This window comes from Coturnix japonica, chromosome 23 (assembly GCF_054131305.1).
Source record: "Coturnix japonica strain WE chromosome 23, WE-NBRP24, whole genome shotgun sequence".
Lineage (NCBI taxonomy): Eukaryota > Metazoa > Chordata > Aves > Galliformes > Phasianidae > Coturnix > Coturnix japonica.
The window spans coordinates 5,309,163-5,333,889 of NC_140685.1; the positions used below are offsets into that span (position 1 = coordinate 5,309,163).

At 57.1% G+C, this 24,727-nt stretch overlaps 6 protein-coding genes across 13 annotated transcripts; 1 reads left to right on the forward strand and 5 right to left on the reverse strand.

Annotated features, from left to right (window-relative positions):
• Positions 1–456: 456 nt before the first annotated feature.
• On the reverse strand, positions 457–5,168 carry SLC25A10 (solute carrier family 25 member 10). The gene is made up of 11 exons (XM_015879826.3): positions 5,065–5,168; positions 3,592–3,711; positions 3,406–3,520; positions 3,282–3,330; positions 2,971–3,012; positions 2,841–2,884; positions 2,292–2,362; positions 2,120–2,212; positions 1,873–1,950; positions 1,745–1,801; positions 457–1,335 (listed from the first exon to the last, which is right to left on the reverse strand). Exons 1-11 carry the CDS (start codon positions 5,152–5,154, stop codon positions 1,234–1,236), a joined length of 861 nt encoding a protein of 286 aa, XP_015735312.1. The 5' UTR covers positions 5,155–5,168; the 3' UTR covers positions 457–1,233.
• Positions 5,169–5,598: 430 nt separating this feature from the next.
• Positions 5,599–9,012, reverse strand: MRPL12 (mitochondrial ribosomal protein L12). Its single transcript, XM_015879839.2, has 4 exons — positions 8,724–9,012; positions 8,520–8,597; positions 8,300–8,434; positions 5,599–5,945 (listed from the first exon to the last, which is right to left on the reverse strand). Exons 1-4 carry the CDS (start codon positions 8,976–8,978, stop codon positions 5,829–5,831), a joined length of 585 nt encoding a protein of 194 aa, XP_015735325.1. The 5' UTR covers positions 8,979–9,012; the 3' UTR covers positions 5,599–5,828.
• A 146-nt stretch (positions 9,013–9,158) lies between these two features.
• On the reverse strand, positions 9,159–17,737 carry HGS (hepatocyte growth factor-regulated tyrosine kinase substrate). Of its 4 annotated transcripts, none has more exons than XM_015879821.3 (21): positions 17,626–17,737; positions 17,273–17,357; positions 16,844–16,919; positions 16,326–16,418; positions 14,675–14,798; positions 14,447–14,499; positions 13,520–13,588; positions 13,216–13,340; positions 12,903–12,981; positions 12,716–12,814; positions 12,482–12,577; positions 12,089–12,127; positions 11,861–12,004; positions 11,505–11,715; positions 11,152–11,324; positions 10,859–10,999; positions 10,603–10,780; positions 10,390–10,523; positions 9,950–10,066; positions 9,661–9,756; positions 9,159–9,583 (listed from the first exon to the last, which is right to left on the reverse strand). In XM_015879821.3, exons 1-21 carry the CDS (start codon positions 17,660–17,662, stop codon positions 9,473–9,475), a joined length of 2,280 nt encoding a protein of 759 aa, XP_015735307.1. In that variant the 5' UTR covers positions 17,663–17,737; the 3' UTR covers positions 9,159–9,472. The 4 variants fall into 4 exon arrangements, with proteins under 4 accessions (XP_015735307.1, XP_015735305.1, XP_085379026.1 ...); XM_015879819.3 differs by having other exon boundaries at positions 11,505–11,718; XM_085522900.1 differs by having other exon boundaries at positions 17,216–17,357.
• On the forward strand, positions 17,738–20,026 carry ARL16 (ARF like GTPase 16). 3 transcript variants are annotated; one of them, XM_085522912.1, is made up of 6 exons: positions 17,738–17,861; positions 17,945–18,117; positions 18,201–18,316; positions 18,439–18,665; positions 18,794–18,972; positions 19,854–20,026. In XM_085522912.1, the coding sequence occupies exons 1-4, from the start codon at positions 17,774–17,776 to the stop codon at positions 18,608–18,610; spliced, it is 549 nt and encodes a 182-aa protein (XP_085379038.1). In that variant the 5' UTR covers positions 17,738–17,773; the 3' UTR covers positions 18,611–18,665; positions 18,794–18,972; positions 19,854–20,026. The 3 variants fall into 3 exon arrangements, with proteins under 3 accessions (XP_085379038.1, XP_085379037.1, XP_085379039.1); XM_085522911.1 differs by having other exon boundaries at positions 18,439–18,972; XM_085522913.1 differs by lacking the exon at positions 18,439–18,665.
• On the reverse strand, positions 18,981–23,362 carry LOC107322132 (uncharacterized). Of its 2 annotated transcripts, XM_015879824.3 has the most exons (6): positions 21,718–23,362; positions 21,444–21,507; positions 21,182–21,216; positions 20,901–21,054; positions 20,377–20,547; positions 18,981–20,068 (listed from the first exon to the last, which is right to left on the reverse strand). In XM_015879824.3, the coding sequence occupies exons 2-6, from the start codon at positions 21,456–21,458 to the stop codon at positions 19,376–19,378; spliced, it is 1,068 nt and encodes a 355-aa protein (XP_015735310.2). In that variant the 5' UTR covers positions 21,459–21,507; positions 21,718–23,362; the 3' UTR covers positions 18,981–19,375. The 2 variants fall into 2 exon arrangements, with proteins under 2 accessions (XP_015735310.2, XP_085379032.1); XM_085522906.1 differs by lacking the exon at positions 21,718–23,362 and having other exon boundaries at positions 21,444–21,629.
• LOC107322137 (uncharacterized) lies at positions 22,950–24,634 on the reverse strand. Of its 2 annotated transcripts, none has more exons than XM_015879832.3 (3): positions 24,592–24,634; positions 23,669–24,185; positions 22,950–23,521 (listed from the first exon to the last, which is right to left on the reverse strand). In XM_015879832.3, the coding sequence occupies exons 1-3, from the start codon at positions 24,600–24,602 to the stop codon at positions 23,387–23,389; spliced, it is 663 nt and encodes a 220-aa protein (XP_015735318.1). In that variant the 5' UTR covers positions 24,603–24,634; the 3' UTR covers positions 22,950–23,386. The 2 variants fall into 2 exon arrangements, with proteins under 2 accessions (XP_015735318.1, XP_015735319.1); XM_015879833.3 differs by having other exon boundaries at positions 23,669–24,198.
• Positions 24,635–24,727: the final 93 nt, after the last annotated feature.

Sequence of the window (24,727 nt, forward strand, 5' to 3'; positions counted from 1 at the left end):
CCCGCAGCCGCTCGGCTCCGGCCCCGGGGAGAAGCACCGCACCGCCCCGCACCTGCCCTGCGCTTCCCGCACGGCGCCGGGCACCGGAACAAAGCGGCGATGCCAGCCGGCATCATTAAGCTTCGTTAAGGTGACGAGCTTTCACTTCTGTGCTGTCCCGGGCTGGCTCCGTTCCGCCCGCCGCGGCCCAATTAGTATCGCGGCCCAATTAGTATCACGTCTAGGACGGAGCTGCAGCCAGCAGGCACGGGCCCTTGGCACGGCTCTGCACGGAACCCCGAGCGCGGCCCGGCCGAGGCCCCCCCGGCGCTGGGAGGTGCCATCGGGGCAGGGACAGCCCCGCTCCGTGCGGTGCTGAGTCCAGATCCCCCCATCACCTCCGGGGGTGCAGCTCCGGGGGAGTGGGGGAGAGAGAACCGCACTCCCCCCCCTCCCCACGCGATCAGGACGCCGCGGTTATTCGGCTGTTTATTTATTATACATTACGGTCACAGCTGTTCCAGTTCCTTGATCCCTCGGGGCCACCCTGCACAGCGCCGCGCGTGCAGAGGGCGATGCCCGCAGCCCCCGTGCTGGCACAGTAGGGCGGAGGGGGCTGCAAGGCGGATGGGGGGGTTGGGTACCTCAATGCGGGGAGCAGCGGGGCAGGACGGATGCTGCAGGGCTTGAGGACGGCGATGTGGGCAGCGGCAGAATCACAGCAAGGCAGCGCGGCTGCCCCCACCCCCCACCCCCACCAGGTCCTTTCTCTATCATTGGTATAAGGCACAATCCCTGATGAGCCCAGCTCCGATGGGCGCTGGGGAGTTTTGGCTGAGCAGGAGAGGAGGGTGGGGGGCAGCTGGGGGCTGCATGGGAGCAGCAGAGGAGGACACTAAGCCCACCTCCACCCTCACTCCACGTCCACCCTTGCTGCCGCAGGAGAGGTGGGAGCTGGGAGCCCCGTGCACGCAGTGCTGCCCTGCACAGCAAAACAGCCCCCGGCAGCCCCTCCCGCTGCGGGCTGAGCCCACGCAGAGGCACGAGGCAGCCACGGCAGGGGAAGGTGCAGTGCAGAGGGGACGAGGCCCAGGGGACGTCCCAGAGGTAACAGAAGTGCTGAGAATGGAGGAAGGTGAGGGATGGGGGCTGGGACCGGCCGACCCCGGGTGCAGGGATGTGGGGAGGGGACAACCCCGGCCCAGGGCGGTGGGGGGTTCTGCGGTCCCAGGGAGCAGGATCCGGCCCTCCTGCTCAGGTGATCACTTTGATCCCAAAGTATTTTCGCAGCTGTTCCAGGAAGACAAAGGTAAGGACGGTGTGAGGAATGAGGCGAATGGCAGCGGGAACGAAGCCCTGCAATGGGACAGTGAGAAGGGAGTCAGTGTGTGCTTCCACTAGTGCCTGCAGCCCGACCATGGGGAGCAGTGTGCTGGAAGGTGGGGATGGCCACGCATCTGGAACCCACTGCAGGCACAGCCAGGAGATGAGCACACGGGGTCTTCACCCATCCCCACACGTCAGACCCTGAGCTGACTGTGTCTGCAGTGACAGCCAGTGACTGCCAGAGCATCGCTGCCAGGACTGCCTTCCCATTTGGGATACCAGCAAAAGCCCACACGAAGGCAGCAAGCCCAGAGGAGCATCCTGCAGAGCTGCGGGGCCTGGCACAGGACCATGGCTACAGAGCCCTGAGAGCTCCATCCCAGCACCGCTATGGACACCGACCTCCATTCCTGCCCCACGTCCCCTTGCACTCACACACCTTGTAGAAGGCGAGTGGGCCGAGCTTGGCAGTCTCCATGGCACAGTGTACAACACCCTGCGGCAAGAGGGAGAGAGGTGATGAGACAGTGCAGGAAGGGGCTGGGAGCTGCAGGAGGGGTCACTCACCCGGTACTCGCCCTGGGAGTTCATGAGGCGCGTCTTCAGCACATCCAGGGGCTGGCACAGGAATGTGGCACATCCACCCTGCAGGAGACACTGGGATCATGGCTCTGCCATGCACGATGGTGGCTCCCAGGTATGACCCAGTGCAGGGAGCAGCACAGGAGCCTCTGTGCTCCATCCGAGCCCCGGAACAACCCTGAGCCCAGCTGCACAAAGCCCCATTCCCAGCGCTGCCCCCAGCCCTGCTCACAGCAATGAAGCTGGCCAGGAAGTGCGTGAAGATGTTGTCCGACAGCAGCCCGGTGGTGAGGACAAGCTGCTTGGCTTGGTCATAACAGGAGAGCTGCAGGGATAAGCTGTTAGTGGCACATCCTTCCCTGTTGTATCATGCACTGTCCCAGCCCTTGGCCCCACCATCCTACCTGCCCCACGGTGACCAGGGCCCCTCGGCTGGATGCCATCGTTGCTCCTGAGAACAGCTTCCTCAAGCCCTCTGCAGACAGGGGATGAGCACAGCCATGGGATGAGCACAGCCATGGGATGAGCACAGCCATGGGATGAGCACAGCCATGGGGCACTGCTCACACTCCCTCCCCCCCCAGGAGCCTCCTTCCCCAACCCCCTCTAGCATTTCATGTTAAGCACTGTGTGCCACAGCAGTGCATAAGCCAGGCCCACAGAAATGGGGTCCATTCAGATCAGCTCCATCCCCTCCTGCTGCCACTCATTTGGGATCCTGATCCAGCTTGTTCTTCCCAGCAGCTTCCAGACAGTGCCTCCCACTGCAGTGTGGGCGTGCTGCCATGCCCTGTGCCATAGCCAGGTGCTGCAGCAATGCCCCCAGCCCTGCAGGCCCACGGCTGCCCCATCCCTTCCCCTCTCCACTGCTGTCCCACAGGAGGCCCCCACAAAACTTCTGCAGGGCAGGGAACCCCGAGGGGCTCACCCCCCCACTGCCAACACAGCCTCACCTTCCCGCAGGACTCGGTACATGCCATCCAGGGCATGGGAATAACTGCAAGGAGCAAGAGGGGGAGGTGTCAGGGGCTGAGATTCCCCCATGTGCTGCCCCCACCCCCAGCCCTACAGCTCCCCACTCACTTCCGCCGCAGGTGGGCTGGCTGCTTGACATCGTTCTGCATCCTGCAAGGCAGAGCAGGGGGGTGTCACATCCTTTATGGGTGGCTGTGGTGGGGGAGACACCTGCCCCCCTGCAGCACTGAGCTGGGCACTGCAGCTCCTTCCCAAAGGACAAGAACCAGCCCTCCAGGGCCCTGCTTGGGGCCGTCCCACCGGAGCAGCTCTTGTCTTTCTAGACCTGGAGATCCCCACCAGGACCTGCTGTGACTGCAGGGGGGCAGGAGGGGCATCAGGAAGAAGGGGAACAGCGCAGCAGCACAGGCAGAACTGACCTGACGTTCACCATGTCTGCTGGGGTCCCCACGAAGCCACCGGTGAAGCCTGCAGCCAAAGCACAGCTGTGCTCAGGGTTCAACCAGCCTCAGGGAACCAGAGGGATCCCACCACCCTGCTCACCTCCCACTGCTCCCAGCAGCACTTTCTGATAGAAGGGGGGAGGCCCCTGGCTGCCACGGCCCAAATGGTCCCTCGCAGTCTCATAGATGGCGAAGCGGGTCAGGGAGTACGTCATCTGGGGGAGAGGGAGGGAGTCCCACCGGGCTGCCCAGCCTGCAGTGTGGGCACCCACCTGGCAGCACCCACCTGGCGGCACAGCGACGCACTCAGCCCGTTGTACAGTGCCAGGACGCCGTCGGTGCGGACCACGCGCAGCGCCATCCCCATCATCCGCATCTTCACCTCCTGCTGTGTCTGCAGGTGGACCTGGGGCAAAACCTGCCGGTGTCAGGGCACTGCCCCACAGCGGGCAGCTCCTGGAGCTCCTCAGCACCCTGTGAGCTGCCGCAGCTCTGGGCTGCCTGCATCTGAGGGACAATTGGAACCTTTCCTGGCCCAGGAGCACATGGATGGAGGTGCAGGAGGTGGAGCGCTGAGCTCTGCCCCTCCCATGTGGCTACCAACCCGAGTGGCTGCAGGAGCACAGCCCATGGCAGTGCCATGCTGTGCAGCCGACCAAAGAAAGCCTGGGTGTGCATCACCGGGGGGATGACCCAGAGGCACGTGAGAAAGTGAGCAGCCAGCACAGCTCTGGTCAGAAGGAACCAGGCAGCACTGCTGCTTTCATGACCTCCCGTCGCCCTGGGCACACGTGGCACCAGGCCTCCAGGAACTGCAGGAAGGGCACAAGCAGAAAGGCCTGCAGCACCACTCCTGTGCACTGCAGCCCTCCTGGAGCAGCACGGCAGGTCCAGCACCAGGAGCGAGGGCTGCCCTGGGCTGCTGCAGAGGGGCCGTCAATGTAGGAGCTGTATCATCCTCTGCCCGAGCGTGTCCCGAGTGCAGCGCAGCTCTGTGCTGTAGGTCAGAGCTCAGGGGACACCCCAGCGTGGGACGCACAGCGGGATGGTGGGAGAGTACAAACCCGGCTCCTGCCGTGCAGGAAGGGCTCGGCCTTTGATGCCGGCGCTCACTGCGTGCCACGGCAGCCGGGCCGTGCAGGGCACCCGGGGGCCGCGCACCTGCAGCCGGGCCGGGTGGGCTCCCCCGTGGTCCAAGGTCCGCACGCACAGAGCAGCGCCCTTGGCCCCCCGCCCGGCTCGGGGCCTCCCCGCCGCACTACGGTCCAAAGGCTCCGCCATCAGCGCCGGGCAGCCCACGGCTCGCTCACAAAACGCGGGGCAAAGGCCGACCCTTCCCCCCTCTGCCCCCCAGCGCTGCCGGCTCGGCGGGGCCGGACCGAGGTCGCAGCCCGCCGCCCTTCCCGGGAGCCCCGAGTCCCACGCGGGGCGCGGATCCGGGCAGCCCCGCCGGGCTCTCGGCCACCTGGCCGGGTCAGGGCTGGCAGCCGCCGCCACAAGCGGCCCCTTTGAGCGGCGCTGGGGATGCGATGCCAGGCGCTCAGCGCCCGGCTGACATCTTGGCCGGGGACGCGCAGCCCAGTGGGCCCGCGGCCAGCACCGAGGGCACGACGCCGCCGCCAACCCGGGCACGGCCCGGCCGGGGCAGCCCCTCGGCCCTCCCGCGGCTCCCGGCTGCGGTCACCCCCCGTTCCTCCGCGCCCCGAGCCCCGCAGCCGCCCCCGGCCGCCGTTCCGCCCGTCCGGCGCCGCGGCCGCACCTTGAGCAGGTCGAGCGGGTGGGTGCAGCACGCGGCTCCGCACGACGCGATCCCCCCGAAGTACCAACGCGACACGCGCTGCTCCGCCATCGGCTCCGTTCTGCGCCGCCGACCCGCGCCGCTCCGCCCCGAGCCCCGCCCCGCAACCCGCGCCGCTGCACCGGCAACAGGCCCCGAGCGGGGAGCTCCGCCCGGACCACGGCAATCAGTAACGAAGGTGGGAACCGGCTGTGATGGGATGGGGAGCGGGCAGAAGGAACGGACCGGAGAGGAGGAAGGAGAGGAGGAAGGGGAAGCGGCACGGCAGGACCCAGTGCTGCGCTATCGGCACTGCACACCGATCCCGTGCACACTGATATTGTGCACACCGATCCCGTGCACACCGATACCGTGCACACTGATATTGTGCACACCGAGCCGCTGTGCAATGCAGGTGATGAAGCAGCAGCTCTGCCCCAGCGCCGTGACCGTGTGAGCACGAGCAGAACCCGGGGGAAGCGGCCCCAGCTTTGACAGATGACGGTTCTACAGAGGTTTTGTCACTTGGCTTTTATGAATGTAGAGTTCATTGTGATGCCGGAACTAAACGGCAGCCCCACATAACCACACGCTGCCGCTGTACTGAACCATGCGGACAAAGCTTTCCCAGCACGCAGTGAGGGCATCTCGCACTCGGAGCTGCCCAGGGCCCGGCTCGGTCAGTGTGAGCACCACGGGCAGCAGCGGGAGCCGCTCCATGAGTCCCTATGGGTGACATGAGCTGCCTACTCCAGAACCACAGTCCCTCCTGCTGCCTCCAGCGCTGCTTTGATCTTCTCTGCTTCCTCCTTGGACGCGTTCGCCTTGATCTCCTGCGGAAGGGACTCCACCAGCTTCTTTGCCTGCGGAAGGTACAAAGCATGAGATCCGTAAACCAGCTTTCGCTAACCAGATTAACAGATTTAATGCCATGAGCCCGACCTGTGTGTGAACAGAGCAGAGAAGCCCAACTAATGCTCTAAAGCTCAACACTTCCACTTGGAAGACGCCTTCCCAATGGGCAGCAGCCTATTTCCTGCATGGTACATATGCGATGTGTGCTGTACTCTCAAGCATTCAGCCCTGGAAGGTGCCCAGGGCACAACCAACCATCTGCTAACGCAGCCACTGACCCGGCCAGGCTGTTTCTTCAGCGTGGATGTTTTAGTTTATATATGTGTGCCTGAAATATGGCCATCAGAGTGCAGGACATGGCTGTGCGAGTGATGTCACACAGCCCAATGTACTGGGACCAAAGAGTTCCAGCACAGACTCTGCTTTAGGCACAGTTTGGTACTTTCAGTACTTTATATACAAACCTCTAACGTGGAGGAGAACAGCAACAATTAAAGCACTTGAGTTTTGTAACTGATTTCCAACAGTACCACGCCTTGTTTAAGGGCAGTGAGCAAAGGCAATGGGGTAGGAGGGCACAGTCCTGCCAGCTGCTGCTCCCAAACCACACAGCAGCAACAAAACCTGGGGGGTTCCAGAGCCAGGAGCTGCCACCAGCTCATGTGCTGCGTAGAATTAAAACTGACCCTTGGTTTTATCAGCTCAGCACACGCCAAGCACAGTGAGGATGTATCAGCAGTGGCAGAAGATGCTTTGTTGCAAGGGACAAGGTGCTGCTGTGCAGATGAAGCTGTGCCTGCACTCACAAGGGCCCATGGCTGTGTGTGCACAGGACAGCCTGCTCTGGTTTGCTGCAGTGAGGACATGCAGAACAATTAAGGTTTTTCATCCTTGCTCCCTTAACACTGAACTTCTGTTCTAAAGCAGCCTCAGCCCTGGGCAGCAGCTGTTCACATCTCCTGGATGGAAGAACAGCATAGCCCCGGCTGCACACACACCAACAGCCCCTGGGCAGGGCACTGCTTGTTTCCAGCAGCGCTTTCTTCCAAACCATTAAAAAAACTTCACTTAAGGCCACCTTAAATCTTGTTTAAAGGCACCTCATCCAGATGAGGCACATAAACAGGAAGGGATATGACTTTTATGAGAGTGAACTGTGATCGGACAAGGGGGAATGGTTTTAAACCGAGACAGGGGAGGTTTAGGGTGGATATCAGGAGGAAGTTTTTCACCCAGAGGGTGGTGACACACTGGAACAGGTTGCCCAAGGAGGCTGTGGATGCCCCATCCCTGCAGGCATTGAAGGCCAGGCTGGATGTGGCTCTGGGCAGCCTGGGCTGCTGGTTGGTGACCCTGCACACAGCAGGGGGTTGGAACTGGATGATCATTGTGGTCCTTTTCAACCCAGCCCATTCTATGATCCTATGACAGCTCCTCACTTACAATAATGCTTTTTCAGCTACACATGAAACGCAACCTCTACAGGCAAAACCAGCCTTCAGCTGTATTTCTGTGTGCGTGTGTTTTAAATCAAAGTAACTTGTGGCTGCATCACAAGCGTAACCAGCTTGTTCTACAGGCTCCACGTGCCATGCTGACTTAGCATTGGCTCTCCAGACTGTTTTTAGTTGTCCACTGATCATATCTGTTGAGAGGGCTCCGGCATCTTAATTATTGCTGGGACATAACGTTCAGGCTGACCCAGCTGGCAGACAGTTATTTCCCAGAGGGCCAATGGAACTGACATCACTGAGAGCAGAGTGTCTCTGTTGTTATTTGTTTTACAATACATCGTTATGAATCATTTGGAGGAGGCACAGAGTGACATAATAAAGCGGATTTTACACTGCTTAGCATTGCTTCCTTGCAATCAGATAAATAGAAAGTGCTGCTATTATTATCCTCAAGACATGAAAGCATCACAGTACAGAATGGAAGCGTGTTGGAGGCTTCCACAGTGAGAAGCTTGGCCAAATCCAGCTGCAGTGACAAGTCCTGGCTGCCCCCAGGTTCTGTGGGAAGCTTCCTAGCACCTCTTGCATTGGGAGGAAAGGAAGCTGGCACAGAGGGCTGTGAGCTCTTTGCTCTGAGCCTCCCCCTTCACCCCTTCTGCTATGGGCTCAGCACTTCAGAGCTGGGAGGGACTGAAAGGTGCCTACTGGGCACAGTGAGTCCTGTGCTTCAGCCTGGTCTCATCTCTGCTCGGAGGGGCACAAAACCCTGGGCACCAGATGGGAACGCAGGCAGCCCTATGAGCAGAGCCTGCTTTGTGCTGGGGCAGCAGAGCCTGCTTTGTGCTGGGGCAGCAGAGCCTGCTTTGTGCTTTGTGCTTTGTGCCGGGGTGGCCCCATCCCATCCTCACCTGCACGAGGTTTATGCCGGGCACAAAGTTCTTCACCTCCTTAATGAGCTTCACTTTGTCAGTTGCTTTCAGCTCCGTCAGCCGCACTGAGAAATGCGTCTTCTCCTTCTTCATGGGGACGGCCTCCTCCTCGTCCTGCAAAGGGCCGCGGTGATGTGAAGGTGACACCGTGATGCTCCCACAGCCCCCACCCATCCATCCCACCCCCCGGTGCCGTTACCTGCGGGGCCGCCTGTGCGGGCAGGTGGGCGGCGGCGCCCGCGGGCATCACCCCCACATCCGGGATCTTCAGCGTCTCCTGTAGGAAGAGCGGCGGTGTCAGGAGTTGGGGTGGGCCGAACCGGGCCGGGCACAGCCGGACCGGGCATAGCGGGACCGGGCATAGCGGGACCGGGCATAGCGGACCGGGCATAACGGGACCCACCTTGAGCAGCGCGTTCAGGTCGGCGACCTCCAGCAGCGTGAGCCCCGCGATGTCCCGCACCAGCTGCCGCACCTTGGGCGAGTACTGCTTAGCGGCCGTGTCCAGCGGCGCCGTGTCCAGCGCCTCCCCGGCCAGCGCCTCCGAGCGCCTCCGAGCTCGGCCCGTGCCCAGCGGCCGCACCGCGCTCCAGCGCCACGACAGCGCGGGGCGGCGGGACACGAGCGGCGGCAGCGCCATGCGGGCGGCGGGCAGCATGGCGGCCGCAGAGGACACGGCGCCGCTCTACCCCGCGCTCGATGATCCCGGCGGCCCCCGCGGCGTGCGCCGGCCGCTCTAGCCGGCAGCGCCCCGTCTCGGTGGTGGAGCTGGAGCCGCCGGGTCCGCCGGCACTCGCTGGTTCCGGTAGGTGTCGCCCAGCACAGCACAACACGCCGGTTCGTTCCGCACACTTTATTATAGACACCGTTGTGGCTCGGGATCCTCCGGTAACAACCGGGGTGAGGGAAGGGAGGGTGAGGGGAGCAGAGCGGGGGGTGGATCCCTCCTGCCCCCGGCCGGGCACAGAGGGGGGAGGAAGCAGGGACGGGAGAAGGGGGGATGCGCCCCCAAGAACCAGCAGCAGCGCTGTAAGCCGGGCACCTTGTGGTCAGGGACGGACACAGGGAGGAGCTGAGGGACAGGACGAGGTGAAGTGATTCCGGATGAAGAGTAGTGTTCCGTTGCATCGCCTGCACTCCCCTGTGCAGTGCTCAGTCAAACGAGATGAGCTGGGCCTCTCCGCTGCCCTGTGTCTGCTGCACCGCTGCTGCCGTGGGCTGGGGCTGCTGCTGCTGCTGGGGGGGGGCTCCAGCCGGGGCCATCTGAAGAGAGGAGAGGAGGCAGCACCGTTATGCAGTGGCTGTACATAAACCCCCAGTGCCCCGCAGGCAGCACTCACCTGCTGGTACAGGGGCTGCTGCCCAGGCAGGTAGGACTGCTGTGCGGGCAGGCTGCTCAGTGCTGCTTCTTGGCCTGGCAGCGCCGACATGAGGCCCTAGAAGGAGCAAGGAAAAGGGGGTCAGGTTGGCTTCCAGGCTCAGCATTGTGGAGGAGAAAGCAAGCCCTGTACACGGGCAAGCCTGCTGACTCCTCACCTCCAAGCCTCTCCATTCCTGGCCCCAGCAGCACAGGCTCAGGAAGGCTCCAGTGGCTGGAGTCTCCCTCCCCCAGCACCCCCAGATGCTCACCTGCATGCCATAGGGCTGGTACCCCATGGAGACCGACTGGCTTCCCATGTAGCCCACAGCCCCTGACTGAGGAGCCTGTGAGATGGCAGGGATGCTCTGTGACTGCGATGCTGCATTCTGTGAAGGAGATGCTGCCAGTGAGAGGTTGTGCAAGCAGCTGCATCTCACATCACAGCTCTGCTGCAAGAGCTCTAGGACCAGCAGGGCTCTCCTCTAGAAGCAGGTAGGGTATGACTTCCCTCTGCACAGCAGGGAGCCCAGGGCTGGTCTCATCCCTGCCCACTCCCACAAGAAAAGCAGCAAAACAACTCTGAGACCAACCAGCTCCTCCTGCTGATTCAAGGTTTGAGAACCACTACTGAGGTTGGAGTACAGACACCAGCTCCACAAAACACCCCCAGCCCTGCCCCAGCTGCTCTGCAGCAGCTGCCCTCACTTACCTGGTAGCCCTGTGTTGCAGCTGGCTGATAGGACGAGTACGCTGGGGTCGTAGTGGGCACTGCCTGCCCCTGCTGAGCCGCCTGCCCGCTGCCTGCCCCTGGTTGGTACATGTAGGCATTCACCACATTGGGATCTGAAGTGAAGAGGGCAGAGATGGAAGCAACTGCCTTTTGTTCAGCCTCTGCCTGCACCGGATCAGCACGTTAACGTACCTGTCCCAGTGACAGGCATTGCTGTATATGGTCCTGTGCTCCCCTGTGCTGCCTGGTTCATGTATACACTGTGCATGGGAGAGCCCTCCACAGAGCCAGCGGGGCTGAAGGTGCCGGGGAAGCTAGTGGGCCCAGAGGGCTGGTAGATCACTCCACTGGCTGCTGGCATGGCCTGGAGCTATTGAGGGAAGAAAAGCAAGCTTTAGATCGTGGCCCCCAGGACCCAGCAGGAGGGTCTCTTGCCTAGCAGCCAGACCTGGGCATAAGGCAGTGAGAAAGCTGGCATCTGGGCTCTCATCTGGATGGTCTGCTTCTGCTGTTCCAGGCGCATCTGCCTCTCCTTCTCCTGCTCTTGCAGTCGCTGGATGGCCAACTGACGCTGCATCTCCAGGTACTCCTGTGGGAACAATACCAGTGCTGTGATGGCTGGAAGCTAGGACACAGCAGCACTCCCTCCTGTCATGACAGCTGTCCTTGCCAACTCTGGCTGGCCCACAGTGCATACAGGTGTGCAGGTAGATCCACCCTGGAAATGCTTCTCTGTCTCACCTGCTTTTTCTGTCTCATTATCTCCAGCTTCTGGGCCAGCTGGATCTGGCGCTGGCGTTCTGCTTCCTCTGCTGCACGCCGCACCTTCTCCCGATGCTCCTCCCGCAGTGCATTCAGAGCACCACGCGCATCCCGGATCTGAGCCAGTTTGTCCTGCAGGCTTTCATAGTACACTGGGGAAGGAAAGAGAGCCTCAGGGATCCTCTCAGTGCAGAACACTCAGGCCATCCCTGCACACAGCTCTGGCTTCCCTCCAGACAAGCTGTGTCATGGGAATGCCAAAGGCTGGCTCTGAGAGATGCCCTGGCAGCCACCTGCTCCTCCCCAGGACACCCAGCCCAGCTCCCACATACTTCTGCGCTCATCCAGCTGGTTGAGCAGCTCCAGCAGCTGGGGGTGCATGTTGTTAATGGACTGGAAGAGGGACAATACGGCAGAGTCGTTGGTGATGCTGCGGCCTCGCATGTGGTTACTCTTCATGCGGTTGACAAATGTGGTGACCGCATTTTGCAGAGCCTTCAGAAACTGCTCGTGGTTCTCCTCCGACTCACCATTCTGGTACTGCTGCTGGAAGGACAGGGCAAGCAGTCAGCCTCAGCTCAGCCATGCCAAGAGCCAGCAGCAGCTCTGTGGAGCTGGGCTACATGGGGGAGTCAGGCACTTTTCATCCCTCACAAGCTGCTGGACACAGGCTCAGGGCCCCTCTTACCTCAACAACACTGAGTGGGGCAGGGTGGGCTTCCCCAGGCTGAGCAACTGGCTCTGTGAGAGACAGAGGTGCTGATGGGGTGGGGCTCTTGCGAACTTCCTCTTGTTTCTTCTCCCAGTAGTTGCGGTTCAGGTACCGAGCCAGCTGCCAGGAACAGAGGGAAGATGAGCATCATGGCCCCGCTGGGAACAGCTCTGCACTATGGACTCATCGGTCCTGCATCCTTACCTCAGGCTCGATGTCCTCAGCCAGGGGAGCAGAAGAATTCTGGAAAGAGGTGAACAGATAATCCAGTTTAGAGAAACCAGAAAACTGCAGCTCACACAAGCTGTCCTGCCCATGCACAACTACCAGTGCTGAACACCAGAATGAGAGGGGTACCACCATCTCCTTCAACCAGGTACAGACTACAGCTCCTGTGCACCTGAGCGACATGCCAGCAGCAGAGGCATCTAAACACCAGCTGATTTTCCAGCCAAAAACATTTTGTGAAAAATCAATGGACTGACGGGGGCAAAACTGTTCTCTTTGGGATGAAATCTGACATAAGCAGGGCAGAGCTGGGCTGTGGAACTGGCCTGTGCCCAGCTACCTCATGCTCAGAGGCTCCTGTGAACGTACCACAGGTGGGGAATAGAGCGTGCCCACCGGCGGAGCTGACGATGTGACGGGTGTGGGCTCAGCCTTTGGGTACATGGAGTAACTTGTCTTCTGCCTCTGCAAAAAGGGTAGGGGAAAAAAGAAAAAAAGTGAGAAAATCCAAACAGAGACTGTCCAGATTCATCCCAGTCAGCAGCACACTGGGTGAATCTGGGCTGTATAGCAAAATACACTCCCAGATGCCAAGATACAAACCATCCTCTCCTTCTCCTCGGCCTCTGACTGAGACAAGGCAATGGCTAGCTGGAGCTCTTCCTCTTCTTGCAGAGCTGTCTCATCACGCTTTGGGGGCAGCTGCAAGTAGAGAGATGAGGAACTGGCCACTAAGGGGATCAACAAGTAGGCCACGATCACTAGTCAGCTAGTGAGGGGAGTCACTGACCTGGGACTGCTGAGAGAGGGGGCTAGTCAAGTACTCAGGGGGCAGTTCAGAGGCGGCAGCAGCTTTACCCTCAGCTTTCCTGTAGCCAGAAAGATGTGACAGTGCAGAATGAGCTTCTTTCTCGGCACTGGAGCCCCAGTTCTGCACAACATAACAGCTGTAAAACCCATTCCCAGAAGGAAAAAACCCAGACAGCCTGCACAGCTTGGGAAACCCTTTGCACTGCTCTTTGGAGAGACGGCTCCATGCCCAGTTTCTCTCCTCATAGTACCAGCTGTTGAAAGAAAAAAAACATGCCACAAAGGGTACTGACTTGTTGAGATGCTCATAACAGGGCTCACACACTCTCACTTCTTTCTCAATCCCGAACTTGGGGATGGTGGAATACTTGGAGGAACACTTGCCACAGAAGATCTGCCCACAGGCCCTGCAGTGATGCTGGAAAAGATGGGAGACATCAGTGTGGTAGTGAGACACTTCTTCATTGCTGGACAAGTTCACTCAGACAGGAACATGTTCCCACCCAGATACAATTCCACACAGGCTCAAGGAGTCTTGTACTTTCTGGAGGGGCTGCAAAAGACCAGGGAACCCAGAAAGGCAGGAATAGCACCCACCTTCCGTGTCACCACACCAAACTGCACTCGACACCTGTGACACTCCTCAGCATCCACCCAGTCTGGAGCCTGTTGGGTTTGAAGAAACTTGTGTGAGGAAAGGAGCAATGTCTCAAGGATGGTGGCTCCACAGAGCCTTTTCTCTGACTAACTAAAGCTGTCACAAATGAAACAGGAAGAAAGCATTTTCAGTTCTATGGAATATTGGTCCTTGCAAGTGGTCACCTCTCACGTTACTAGATTGTGACACTTTCCCAGTAAGCAGGATTTCAGCAATCACTTTAGCCACATCCTGCTACCAAGTTCAATCTGCCATACTGCTGGAAAGCCACTGAGTAGATCCTTTCTGTAAGGGTGCTGTATGGTAACTGGTGAGACATGGCCTGAACCACTGATTGAGCACCCCGGGGAAGGGACCCAGACAGCCCTGGGAGCACAAGTGAAGGCAATTCAGCTGTGTGACCAGAAGGGGTGAAGCCTGGCTGTACCTCTCTTACACCTCATTTAAAGGCTGACTGGCACTGGGGATGGATTTCTTCTTGGAGATCCCTCCCTGGTGAAGCTTTCCCCTGTGAACCTAGGATCTGATACAAGTGAGCTATCTTCTTCATTTTCTTTATAGCACCTCTATATAATGCCAGCCCTTTTGTCATCACACCTTTGTTATAATGCCTTTCCCATTGTACTGATCTGCCTAGTTGCTACAGGCACTTAGCAAGATGAGACTAATTGACCAGGACAGGGTCAACTGTCCCATTCCTCTGAGCCATCTTAGGCCAAATTGCCCAGGTGGAGCAATATGCACCCAGCAAGGTCTGCTCTGAGTGAAACAGAAGAAAGCAAGAACTGAAGATTTAGTATCTTTTGGGCTACAACAGGAGGGTCTGTCCTGCAGTGCCAGCTCCCTTCCCCAGCAGTGAAGCTCACCCTTTCTGCAGCAAACATGGCATCACTTTCCTTGAACTCTGGAAATACATGACCTGTAGGAGAATAGACAGTGTTTCATTGTGAAAGGCTTCTCCTGCACACAGAATCTCTTAAGTCCAGATTTCACCAACGCCAAGCTGAGACCCAAAGCCCACTCCTTCTGCAAAGCTTCTCTAAAGCAGATCTGCTTGGCAGCTGTCCACCCACCTTTTTCCCCAGCATCCTCACCTTCAACCTTCATTATCTGATAGGTGTCCTGCACCACCTTGTACTTGGGCTCATTGCGGAAGGCATGAGCCCAGGCCTGGATAAGGTTCAGAATCTTACTGCGGACACTTGTTTCCACTTGCCTCTGCACAGTAAAGGGGAAGAAAAAAAGAAATCTGAGAAAATGTCCCTGAAATGCAGAACATGCATCAAATTCTGTTTACAGAGAGAGGAACTTGGAGGACTTGTGCAAGCATGCTGCAATCAGAGCAATCTACAGCAAGGACTACACCTCCTTCAGCTTTCCCACTTCCTCACTTCAGCATAAGCACAAAGACATCCTTCAGAATGGCACAAGTCATCTTAAAAAGGGATGTAATCATAATGCTTTTGTTAAACATCTACAGAGGCTTGTATAGTTGCTCCCCAGGGGAAGTGTAAGCACTGGTCTGCCAACATTCTTGTTTACCTTCTCACAAAAACTGATCATCCTATACTCCAAAACCTGTATACCCAGCTGGGCAGGACAGCACAATCTGATTCACCCCACTTCTGATAGGACACCACAAACACAAAGCAAGAGGCTTTTTGTGCCTAGCTGTCAGCAGCTCCAGCTCAGAGACTCCTGCCTATTAGTATTCAAAGCTACCATGGATACGATGCAATAAGAACAGCTGGAAAGCCTGCCCTTTGGAAGCAGGGGCAGTTGTGTCACAGCTCAAGAACAGGAAACTTGGCAAGCCCACTCTTATCCCAGTCAGCCTTTAAGTGCACCCTGTCATCAGCTGACCGAGTCATGGCCTGCTCACATGACTGGTTTCTCCAGAAGTCATCCAGGAAGCAGACAGGCATTGCTAAGCTCCTATTTCAGCTGAGAACTCAGCCCACACAGTATGACTTAGTGATACTTCCCAGCGCTCCAAACTTGTAGAAGAACTGTCAAAATCCTGCTTTGCACAAATGGCACAGCCCCAAGCCTCACCAGAACAAAGGTCATGTTAAACAGGTGTTCACAAGCAGCAAAGGACCCAGTATAGGATGAAAATGGGTCTGCAACTGTTATGGAACTGCTGAGGTAGGTAAGGACTGGAGAGCATCACAAAATCTCTCAATCCAATCCAGTCTGATTTCTTCAGTGCCTGGAGTGGCTGCACTACTACACCTGGCCTTCACATCGCAGCAGCATTCCAAGTTTAATAGAAGATACTGCATAAAGACTGAGTCAGCCCCCAGCAGGAAAATGACAGAAGAGTGACGCTCTGCTACATTACATAAGATGACGGGACTAGCACAGCTCACTCCACAAATATCTGGGTCATCTGCTTGTCTATTTCTGGAAGAAGATAGGGACTGTAACAAAGTAACAGCATCACTCTAACAAGCTCCTGTCTGTGCATTGTTGTTCCTGGGACTGGGAACTGAAGACAAGTTCTTATTTGCACCTCACTTTTGGAAGTCTCCAGTCCTGAGACATAAGGAGCTCCTGCAGGCATCACATCTTATCAAACTGACAAGTGATACAGGTACAGGTTGTTTTTCTCTGCAAAAGATTTCCAGTTTCCCTTTTGTTCCTTACACACAGAAAACAAAATGTAGAACATGCACATTTTCTCCTTTCATTGCCTCTTTTGCAACTACATTCAAAAACTGAAGTAAAATAACATACATTTACCTTGAGTATTTCTTTCAGTTCCTCCATTGTTTGTTTGTTGGCTACCTCATCATGAACTGTTTGGCCACAGTTTTTAACCACAGACTCCATGACCTGTAAGTGCAAAGGAAAGCATTAGTCTGTCACTTTCCTCCTTCTCTGTTTATAAGGAATGAACAAAAGAGCTGCATTTCAGCACCAGTTACAGGCTCTTGCAGCAGGTGCACAAATGGGGCACTATTTAAGTAACAATTCAAGTTAAGGAAGCATCAATTTGGAGAAAACCACACCATGAGGCTGGAACATAGGCTATGTTTCAATTTCACAAGGTCATTTATACCACTACTATTTAATAACCAAGGGGCAAGCAGACAGATCGACAAAGTCAGTCTCTCAAAGGCTCATTCCAAGGCTGAATGAAAAACACAATCACTCCTGAAGCCTCCACACTAGAGCAGAAGGCAGGCTTAGAAGAGATGGGAAGATCCCTGGCCTGTGAACTGGGCCCTTAAGTCACAGGAGGTTTGGGCTGAAGTTACCTCCAACGCATAGAGCGCCACGTGGGGATTCTTGTCATTGACCTTCTTCTTGATGGCATTGACTGCGTATTTTGCTCTGGACAGAGAAGGAAAGCAGACACACCTACATAAAGAAGAATCTACCAACATAACCTATCACCCTCCCAGTAACAGAAGAGTAAAGTTAGCTCATGGTGCACCCAATTTCCCACAAGGAAAACTGGGAAGAGGAATGCACGTATTCAAGATCGAGCTTCTCTATTGATTTCAAGCCAGGTATAACCTGCAGTTACTAACATCGGGAAGGGTACTGCACAACACTGAGCTGTGCTGCCTCTTAATGCTTTTCTAATGGCACAGCGAGCAGCATCCTGCAGGCTGACAGTGTTTCACCTTATGCAGGCCATCAGAGCCGTGCTCACAGCTCAAACCGAAGCAGAGGGCGCTTACTGGGTGTCTCCCTGGCGGATCATGTCGCAGATCTGCAGGATGGATTCCCAGTCGGTCTCCAGCAGGAGCTGGCTCGTGGCCTTATCTGCAAAGAACCGCGACCCCCCTGAGACTGCAGCAAGCGGCGGCCGCAGGGCCCGAGTAAGGCGGCAGCCATGATGCCCCGCGGATTGAAGACAAAGCCCCGCTTACACCGGGGGAACCGCAACACCGGGCCCCGTCACGCCTCCCCCTCTCCCCTCCCACCGCCGCGGCCCAGCCGTAGCTCCCGGGCCCGGCCCGATACAGAGCACTGAGCTGCACGGGGCCGGCCCTGCCGGGCGGCGCATCGCACGGGCGGGCTGTGCCCTCACCCAACAGCCGCTCGAACGTTCCCCCGCCGCGCCCCATGCTGCTCGTCGCCGCCGCCGGGCCGCCCCTGTCCCTGCCCGCCGCCACTTCCGGCTTCGGCTACTTCCGCCTTCCGGCGTGGGGGCGCGCGCCGCTTCCGGCGGGGCCGTGATGGCGGGCGCGGTGCTGCCGGTAACCACGTGTCTGCTGCTGGGGGCCACGGGCGTCGGCAAGAGTCTGCTGGGGAAACGGCTCCGCAATATCCGGGCGAGCTGGGGGAGATGGGCTGGGTATGGGGGGGTGTGAGCTTCTACTCCTGTCTTTCCCTTAACACACCGGCACGGCTGTGCTCCCGGGACGGGGCCAAGGAGCTGGGCGAACCCCCGGCCACGCTGCCCACGGTGGGTACGAACCTGACCGACCTGACGCTGCACCGGAGGGTGACGCTGCGGGAGCTGGGCGGCTGCATGGGCCCCATCTGGCCCAGCTACTACGGGGAGTGCGGGGCCGTGATGGTGAGCACGGCCGGGATGCGGGATGGAGCCGCGCCCCTCACCGCCCCCCCAACACCCAGCGCCTGTTCCGTTCCTCTGTGCAGTTCGTGATCGATGCAGCCAACCCGACCCAGGTCTCCTCGTCCTGTGTCCAGCTGCTGTCCCTCCTCTCCTCAGAGCAGCTCGCGGCCGTGCCCGTGCTCATCCTCTTCAACAAGATGTAAGGAGGGCATCGGGGTGCCGTGGTTCCTGTGTTGTTGGGCCCTGATGGGCCCTGCTAATGTGGTGCTGCTGTGGGTGTGTTAATGCAGTGTGGTTAATGCGTGCCCCCTCCCATCATAGCGACCTGCCCTGCTACATGTCGCTGGTGGAGATGAAGTCGCTGTTCCGCATGCAGGACATCGTCTCCTGTGCCACGCAGCCCATCACCATCCTGGAAATCAGTGCACGCGATGGCACTGGTCTGGCTGATGTCCTGCAGTGGCTTCAGGCCACCCTCAGGGACTCGAGCTGACCTGGCCCCAGCACCTGTGTAGTGTGATGAGCTGATGGCAGGCGGCAGCACCTCGGTACGCCATGGTAAAACTGAAACATACACCCGAGCCATCTCTGTGTGCATCTGCAGCATCTCTGTCTCCAAGCAATCCTGCAGCACTTCTCAGTGTGCCTCGGAGTGCTATGGCCCTTCCCCCTACAGGCTGTGAGCCCCCAGCTGAAGGAGTGTCACCTGCATGGGCCCTGCTGGCTGCTTGCATCCAGAGCAAGATGGAGCTCTGCAAATGGATGGTCCCTGAAGGCGGGACTGTTGGCTTTGGAGCTGCACAGAGGTGAAAGGAGGGGGATTCATGATGTACAGGCATTGTTGCAAATCACCAGGTAAGTAATTGAAAATCAGAGATATGTTTATTTACGCAGGTGAAAAGCAAAGCTCTGTGTGCTGGAGTCTAGCAAGGGGCAAATGGGTATCCCACCACTGTGCTGTTTGCAGGACATGGAGCCAGGCTGCATCCTCACCCCATTTGAGCACAACCAGCTGGCACGAGCATGTAGCTGGGTTTGGAGGCAGCATAAAGGTGGAGTGAGAGGGCCCTCCTCCTTCCCACGCTGTTACCTTCTGGGGCTGGAGTGGTTGCAATGTTTGGGGCTCTCAGCTGCTCTGACCTCACATGCCCTGCACCATCCGTAGCTCAGTGGGGTGACCCATGGGAGTATGCAGGAATACAGCGGCTCAGGGGTGTTGTGCTGATACACAGCTCAGCATCTGCCTCTCCAGCACTCACTATGGTTCAAAGTACTGCAGATCACGAGGAAAACCCTTTTTCTGAAGTAGGCCTTTAAGCTGATTTCTAACATCTCCTTCTATGATGTCTGCAAACTCTTTCTCGATGGCCGTGTAGTCGTTTGGCTGTTGGGGACTGTGTGTCGTGGTGAGCCTCTCCTGCAGCCGTGGCACACCGAGCAGCAGCTTGCTCAGGCACTCATTCTCAGCACAGTTTCCATGCGGCCAACCAACTTTCTCCCTGTTGTCACCCTCATATGGCTGGAAGTCGACTCTATACATCGTTCTGCAGTTCACGCAAGGTGCCTTTTCCAAGAAGTCTCCATTCTTGTAGTAGAAGGCGCAGCACTGCACTTCCTCGGGAAAGACAATGGCCAGACTGTCCTTCCCGTGGTACACAGCGAACGCCACCGCTTTGTGCCACGTCCTTAGGCACAGGATGCTAATCATGATCATCTTCTCTATCCACCCTTTGCAGGAGAGAGATGCTCCATAAAAGAGTGGGAAGCCTGCTTCATTCTGAGGTTTTCCGGGTTCTCTGTAGGAGCTGTAAGCGACAACTGCAGCTTTGAAGGTGTAATTACTGAAGCTCAGGTCGGGTGTCCTGTTCACTGCATTTTCCACAGTTTTATTAAATTCACGCAAGAAAGACTCCATTTCATTTCTGGTGCGGCATCCTGCTACTTCACTGCCCTGGGAACAGACACAGATCTCAGTACAGACCCCTCCTTGTCTGTTTCACTCCCCAGGAATCAATATCTTGCAGGAAAGGGGGTGAGTGTGGTCTTGAAAGACAAAGTTAGAACTAGTTCTCTGTTCCCCTGAGTCCATTAGCACCAGCTGCTCTGTACTGCTTACGGTGACTTGAAAAGTACAAGAGAGAAGTCCTGCTGCCTGTCTTGCTGCCTGCTGGGCTGCACTGCCAGGATGTGCCCACAGCGTGCTGCATTTGTCACACACCTGCCCTACCCCAACCCCGCGCTCGGCTCTGGAGTACTCACAAATTGCAGCACGATGGAGTATGGTGTCAGGCTGGGCAGGTGGGTGCTGTACTGCTGGAATGACAGGGGGAACATCTTCTGCAGATGCTTGAAAGTGTCGTTGTCTAGGAACTCATTGGGTCTCATCTGCCTCTGATTCAGCCTTCCAAAGAAGAACACTGTGTGCAGCACCTGTTGGCAAGCAGAAACCCAGTGCTGAGCCATCCCTGAATGCACAGTAGATCCCCCTGTGATGGCCTCTGCTACAGCTGCTCGCTGCCCCAGAGCTGCTCCCTACTGCCGTGAGTGGCCCTTTTCTGCATCCTGTGCTCCATGCAGTCACTCCACACCATGCAGCAGCTCTCTGCACAAGTAGGGAACAGTGGGATCCGGGCTCCCACTCTGTTCCCTGCAGACCCTCACACCCACAATTGAGCCACTGCTGTGGGGATGATGCCACCAGAGTTTCCCCACCTCAGATGGGACACACAGCAGTGCAGAGGCCACAGAAGGGCCATCAGGTTGGTGGTGAAGCACAGGCTGACCTTTTCCATGTATTGCTTTTTGATGTTTTCGCATTGCTCTCTGATGTTTTCAGGTGGCTGCCACCTATCCAGCAAACCCAAGAACATTCTGATGAATATATTCCCACTCATCAGCAGCTGGAGTTTTTCCCTCTCTTCTTTAAGTGCCAGCAGCCTGTGGGAACAGAAAGGAGCGCATGGTGCCTGTGTTGGGATTACCCCAAGCAGCAGGACAAGCAGTCGTCCCATCGCCCTGCATGGCCAGGGAGAGGGGCACAAGGAGGTGTGAGGCTCCAACTTACCATGCAGGGTTCTTAAATCCAGAATGGCCAGGATTCTGTGGGAGGGAGAGGAAGCTCAGTAGTGCAGTGCTGAACAGACCCCCTGTTCCCAGCCCCACTGCACACTTGATGGCACTGCATGGGCTTGGGGTGTCCCTCAGCATCTCTACATGGCACCTCTGCTACCTGCTGGCCAAGCTGCTACAGAGTGACCAGCAGCAGTCCCCAAGTGAGAACACCTCTCCCTGTCTCCCAAGGAGAAGGGACAGGCTTCTTCACCCACCTGGTTTTGGTTCATTGTGTTCACAGAGCCTTGTGCTGCAGCTCTTGGATTCTGGTCTGTGGGGCTGTAGGAAAGCAGCGAGGTCAGAGCAGAAGCAAGGTGGGGATCACCAAAGCTGAGTGCCCTCAGTGCCACACACAGCTTGGAGCATCCAGCTTTGGGATGGGGCAGCTTTGCTGTGCACATCTTCCATTCCCAAGCCATCCCATTGCGCTCCTCCCAGCAAGCACAGACAAACCCATCAATGGAGATAGATACAAGCAATGGCACTTACTTGGCAGAGGCAAAGGGTCCTTAGAGTCTGCGCTGCCTTCAGCTCTTCAGCCACCGAACTCAACTTGAGGACACCGCTGTTAGCAAAACCGTGCAGTCCTGCACCACCGCAGTGCTTGGTGACACTCCTGCTGTAACACCCTCCTCTGGCTGATGGTCTGTGGTCACTGGTGTGCGGTGCAGCAGCTGCCCCAAGACCTTCCGCAGTGCTCTGGGAAAGCTCCAACTTCTGCTACCGCCGTGCTGTCCTTCTCCTGTGCTGTGAGCACTCCTCAGGGCACACGTAGGATGCGTGGAGAAAAGCACCAGCACCAACAGGAGGAACGCCACCGGGAGACACGACGTTGACTTTAACCCCGTGCTTGACCCGCTGCTGATATGGCGGCTCTGAAAGTGCCCTGCCCCACTAGCGTGCAATGGAAGAGCCGTGCAAAGGAGTGGCAAATCTCTGCACTTTCATTTCTCCATAAATGAAGCGCAAATCTAAGAGACACGTCACTGTCGGGACTAGCAGGGTGTGCCCTCTGCACCCTCCTGGTGCTGCTGTGCCAAGCCCTGGGTGCGGGTTTCTGTGGAAGTGGGTGTCACAGCCAGGACTACTGACCCTTAATGACCAAAGGGATATTCCGTGCCATGTGGCACCATGCTGGAGTAAGGAGAAAGGCCAGCAGGGCAAGGGAGGTGCTCCTCCTCTGTCCTGGGGAGACCAGGGAAATATCCAAACCCACTGATATGTGTTCATGCGTAGCCTACTCTGGGGAACCTGTTTTAGGGGGATCTGACCTACAGACACCCGCTTTGCATGGTAACTTGGCTTTATGTCAACTCTATTTCTTATGCTTGTTTCCTTCCAATTCTGCCCCTTGCACTACATGGGGAGAGTGAGTGATTGAGTTGCTGTGCCCACCCAGTAAGCAATGCTCAGGGGGCTTTAAATGAGGGAGTGCTCAGTGCTGGCAGCTGGAGCACGCTGACCCTGGTGTGGAGGCACTGCCCTGGCTCCCTGATTGTTACCTCTCCTGATACAATGACAGGTTCAGCTTCACTGTTTCTAACAGACTATCAGCCTGCACCAAGTAAATTTCCAAACAGATTTCAGAACAGAAACAAACTTCCCTTGTTTCACAGAACACTTTCTGTTCCCACTTAAATGGGGAAGCTGGAAAGACCCCTCGTGATATGACTAAAAGTTGGCTGACACCACCACAGAAAAAAACACGCTTCAAGATCCTGTATGTTTAACATCTTTAATGTTTGTGTAAAGCGAGTTTTTATTTGTGCAGGAAAGTACGCAGGCTTACAAAATGATTAACCATTAAAAGTGTAATTTTAAGGGCAAATTCACAAGGTTTTAATCTGGAAGAAGACCAAGGCGGATTTTCATTATATCCTTATCTCCATGAAAGGAGTTTCTAGTGAAATGGGAGTTATCTTCTCCTTCCAGTCAAAACCAATAGGATGAGAGGTGATGCCCTGAAGTGATTCCAGAACGAATATGAGGAAGAGTTTATCAGAAAGAACTATGATCTGTTAGAACAAGCTGCCCAGGGAGGTGGCAGAGTCACCACCCCTCAGGTGTTTACATGTTAAGACAGATATGAGTAAGACAGATAACGTATGCAGGTACATAGTTCACTTCTGCCCCAGCTACTTCCTTGTCACGCACACATTTAATGAGCAACAACAGATTTTTTCTCCAGCGAGCCCAGGACGTGCTGGAACTCCTTCTTCCCACTCTCAAGGAAGTGCTGAGCACTCTGCCTCAGCTGCTGGATTGTTGGGTCTCTGTCCCGTTCCCGTTCACTCTGTTGGGAGAGCAGCCAAGGAGCAGTTAGAAACTGGTGCAGGTAGGATCGGTGCCATAGCAGACCCAGGTGCCATAGCAGACCCAGGCACAACACCCCACTCAGGCTGCATCTGTCATTGGCTTTAACCCACACCCTCCAGCTCACCATTGCTTTTATGTTCTCTCCGCAGTGGTAGACTTCTTTCCCTAGGTTCTGCAGCCCAATCTCCATGAACTCTGTCATATTCTTGGCAACCTTGTGCAGCGTATCCTCCTCATAAGCATACACCTCCTTGGTCTCAGCAACAAGGATGACGAGCTGCTGCCCCGTGGCCAGGCAGGGCACGTCATCCACTGTGCCCACCACCTCCATCCTGGTGGGCTTCTTCAGGTAGAGCACCTCACAGTACTCCTTCAGCTCCTCCTGCCCTTCATAGAAGGAGCCCTCCAGCCCCCCGAGCCTCAGGCAGAACCTCTGCTGCTTTTTAAAGTTCATTATTGTGCCATGGAACTTCTGCACATACTCACGAATCTCACTCAGGCTGCAATCAGCAGGAAAACAGGAAGCTGAGTGTGGCAGTTGGCTTCTGTTCCGCGTTGCTGCCTGGAATGGAGCTGCCTGAGCCTGTATGGAGCCTGGAGTTGCCCGTGGGATTTCAAACTCGTGTCCAGCCTTTGCGGTGCTGTAGGAAGTCCCTGTGTTGTCATGGGGAAAGCACGCGAGAAGGGCCACAGTGGCCCAGGCGTCTCCCTGACCTGGCCATGTTCAATCTGGTCTCACAGCACTTAAAGCTGGTTCCTGGTCTCGTCACCCCCTCAGCCCACCCTGCTCTTGGATCCCCCAGCCCCAGCTGCCTGGTGTCTGTCTTGTTTCACCTTTCCCGTCCCCCCAATCCTGTCCCCCCTCTCAGCTCTTCTGCCTGAGAGCTTCCAGCCCTACCCCAGTCTTGTCGTACCCCCACCACCCTCAACCCACTCTCGGACCCCCTGGTCCCGTTCCCCACCCCCCTGCCCACATCCTCCCACCACCCATAATGTACCCGCGTCTCCCCTTGTTACCCCCAGCCCCATTCCCCCACAACCCAGTACCTCAGCGACATGTTGAAGGCTTGTGACTCCGCGGGTATAGCCCTGCCCACCCTCACTCTACCAGCTCACATCATACTCCACCCCGGGGAGGAGCTTTGGTTCCCTTATCTCCACGTAGTATCTCATGCAGTGGGTG

What these genes read in the sequence shown, in the direction of transcription:
- SLC25A10 (XM_015879826.3), bottom strand. Translation starts at nt 5,154, where the DNA reads ATGGCGGAGCAGCGCGTGTCGCGTTGGTACTTCGGGGGGATCGCGTCG. An exon ending in GCAGACATGGTGAACGTCAG is followed by an intron (nt 3,013 to 3,281) that starts GTCAGTTCTGCC and finishes TCTGCCTTGCAG; the next exon opens with GATGCAGAACGATGTCAAGC. An exon ending in CCAGCCCACCTGCGGCGGAA is followed by an intron (nt 2,885 to 2,970) that starts GTGAGTGGGGAG and finishes TGCTCCTTGCAG; the next exon opens with TTATTCCCATGCCCTGGATG.
- MRPL12 (XM_015879839.2), bottom strand. Translation starts at nt 8,978, where the DNA reads ATGCTGCCCGCCGCCCGCATGGCGCTGCCGCCGCTCGTGTCCCGCCGC. An exon ending in CCGCACAGGCGGCCCCGCAG is followed by an intron (nt 8,435 to 8,519) that starts GTAACGGCACCG and finishes GGCCCTTTGCAG; the next exon opens with GACGAGGAGGAGGCCGTCCC. An exon ending in CCGGCATAAACCTCGTGCAG is followed by an intron (nt 5,946 to 8,299) that starts GTGAGGATGGGA and finishes TACCTTCCGCAG; the next exon opens with GCAAAGAAGCTGGTGGAGTC.
- HGS (XM_015879819.3), bottom strand. Translation starts at nt 17,662, where the DNA reads ATGGGGCGCGGCGGGGGAACGTTCGAGCGGCTGTTGG. An exon ending in CCGAGGAGAAGGAGAGGATG is followed by an intron (nt 12,578 to 12,715) that starts GTTTGTATCTTG and finishes CCCTTTTTGCAG; the next exon opens with AGGCAGAAGACAAGTTACTC. An exon ending in CTGAGGACATCGAGCCTGAG is followed by an intron (nt 12,005 to 12,088) that starts GTAAGGATGCAG and finishes TGTTCCTGGCAG; the next exon opens with CTGGCTCGGTACCTGAACCG.
- ARL16 (XM_085522911.1), top strand. Translation starts at nt 17,774, where the DNA reads ATGGCGGGCGCGGTGCTGCCGGTAACCACGTGTCTGCTGCTGGGGGCC. An exon ending in GGGAGTGCGGGGCCGTGATG is followed by an intron (nt 18,118 to 18,200) that starts GTGAGCACGGCC and finishes TCCTCTGTGCAG; the next exon opens with TTCGTGATCGATGCAGCCAA. An exon ending in CTCATCCTCTTCAACAAGAT is followed by an intron (nt 18,317 to 18,438) that starts GTAAGGAGGGCA and finishes CTCCCATCATAG; the next exon opens with CGACCTGCCCTGCTACATGT.
- LOC107322132 (XM_085522906.1), bottom strand. Translation starts at nt 21,629, where the DNA reads ATGTGCACAGCAAAGCTGCCCCATCCCAAAGCTGGATGCTCCAAGCTG. An exon ending in ACACAATGAACCAAAACCAG is followed by an intron (nt 21,217 to 21,443) that starts GTGGGTGAAGAA and finishes TCCCTCCCACAG; the next exon opens with AATCCTGGCCATTCTGGATT. An exon ending in GGATTTAAGAACCCTGCATG is followed by an intron (nt 21,055 to 21,181) that starts GTAAGTTGGAGC and finishes CTGTTCCCACAG; the next exon opens with GCTGCTGGCACTTAAAGAAG.
- LOC107322137 (XM_015879832.3), bottom strand. An exon ending in GAGAGAACATAAAAGCAATG is followed by an intron (nt 23,522 to 23,668) that starts GTGAGCTGGAGG and finishes CTCTCCCAACAG; the next exon opens with AGTGAACGGGAACGGGACAG.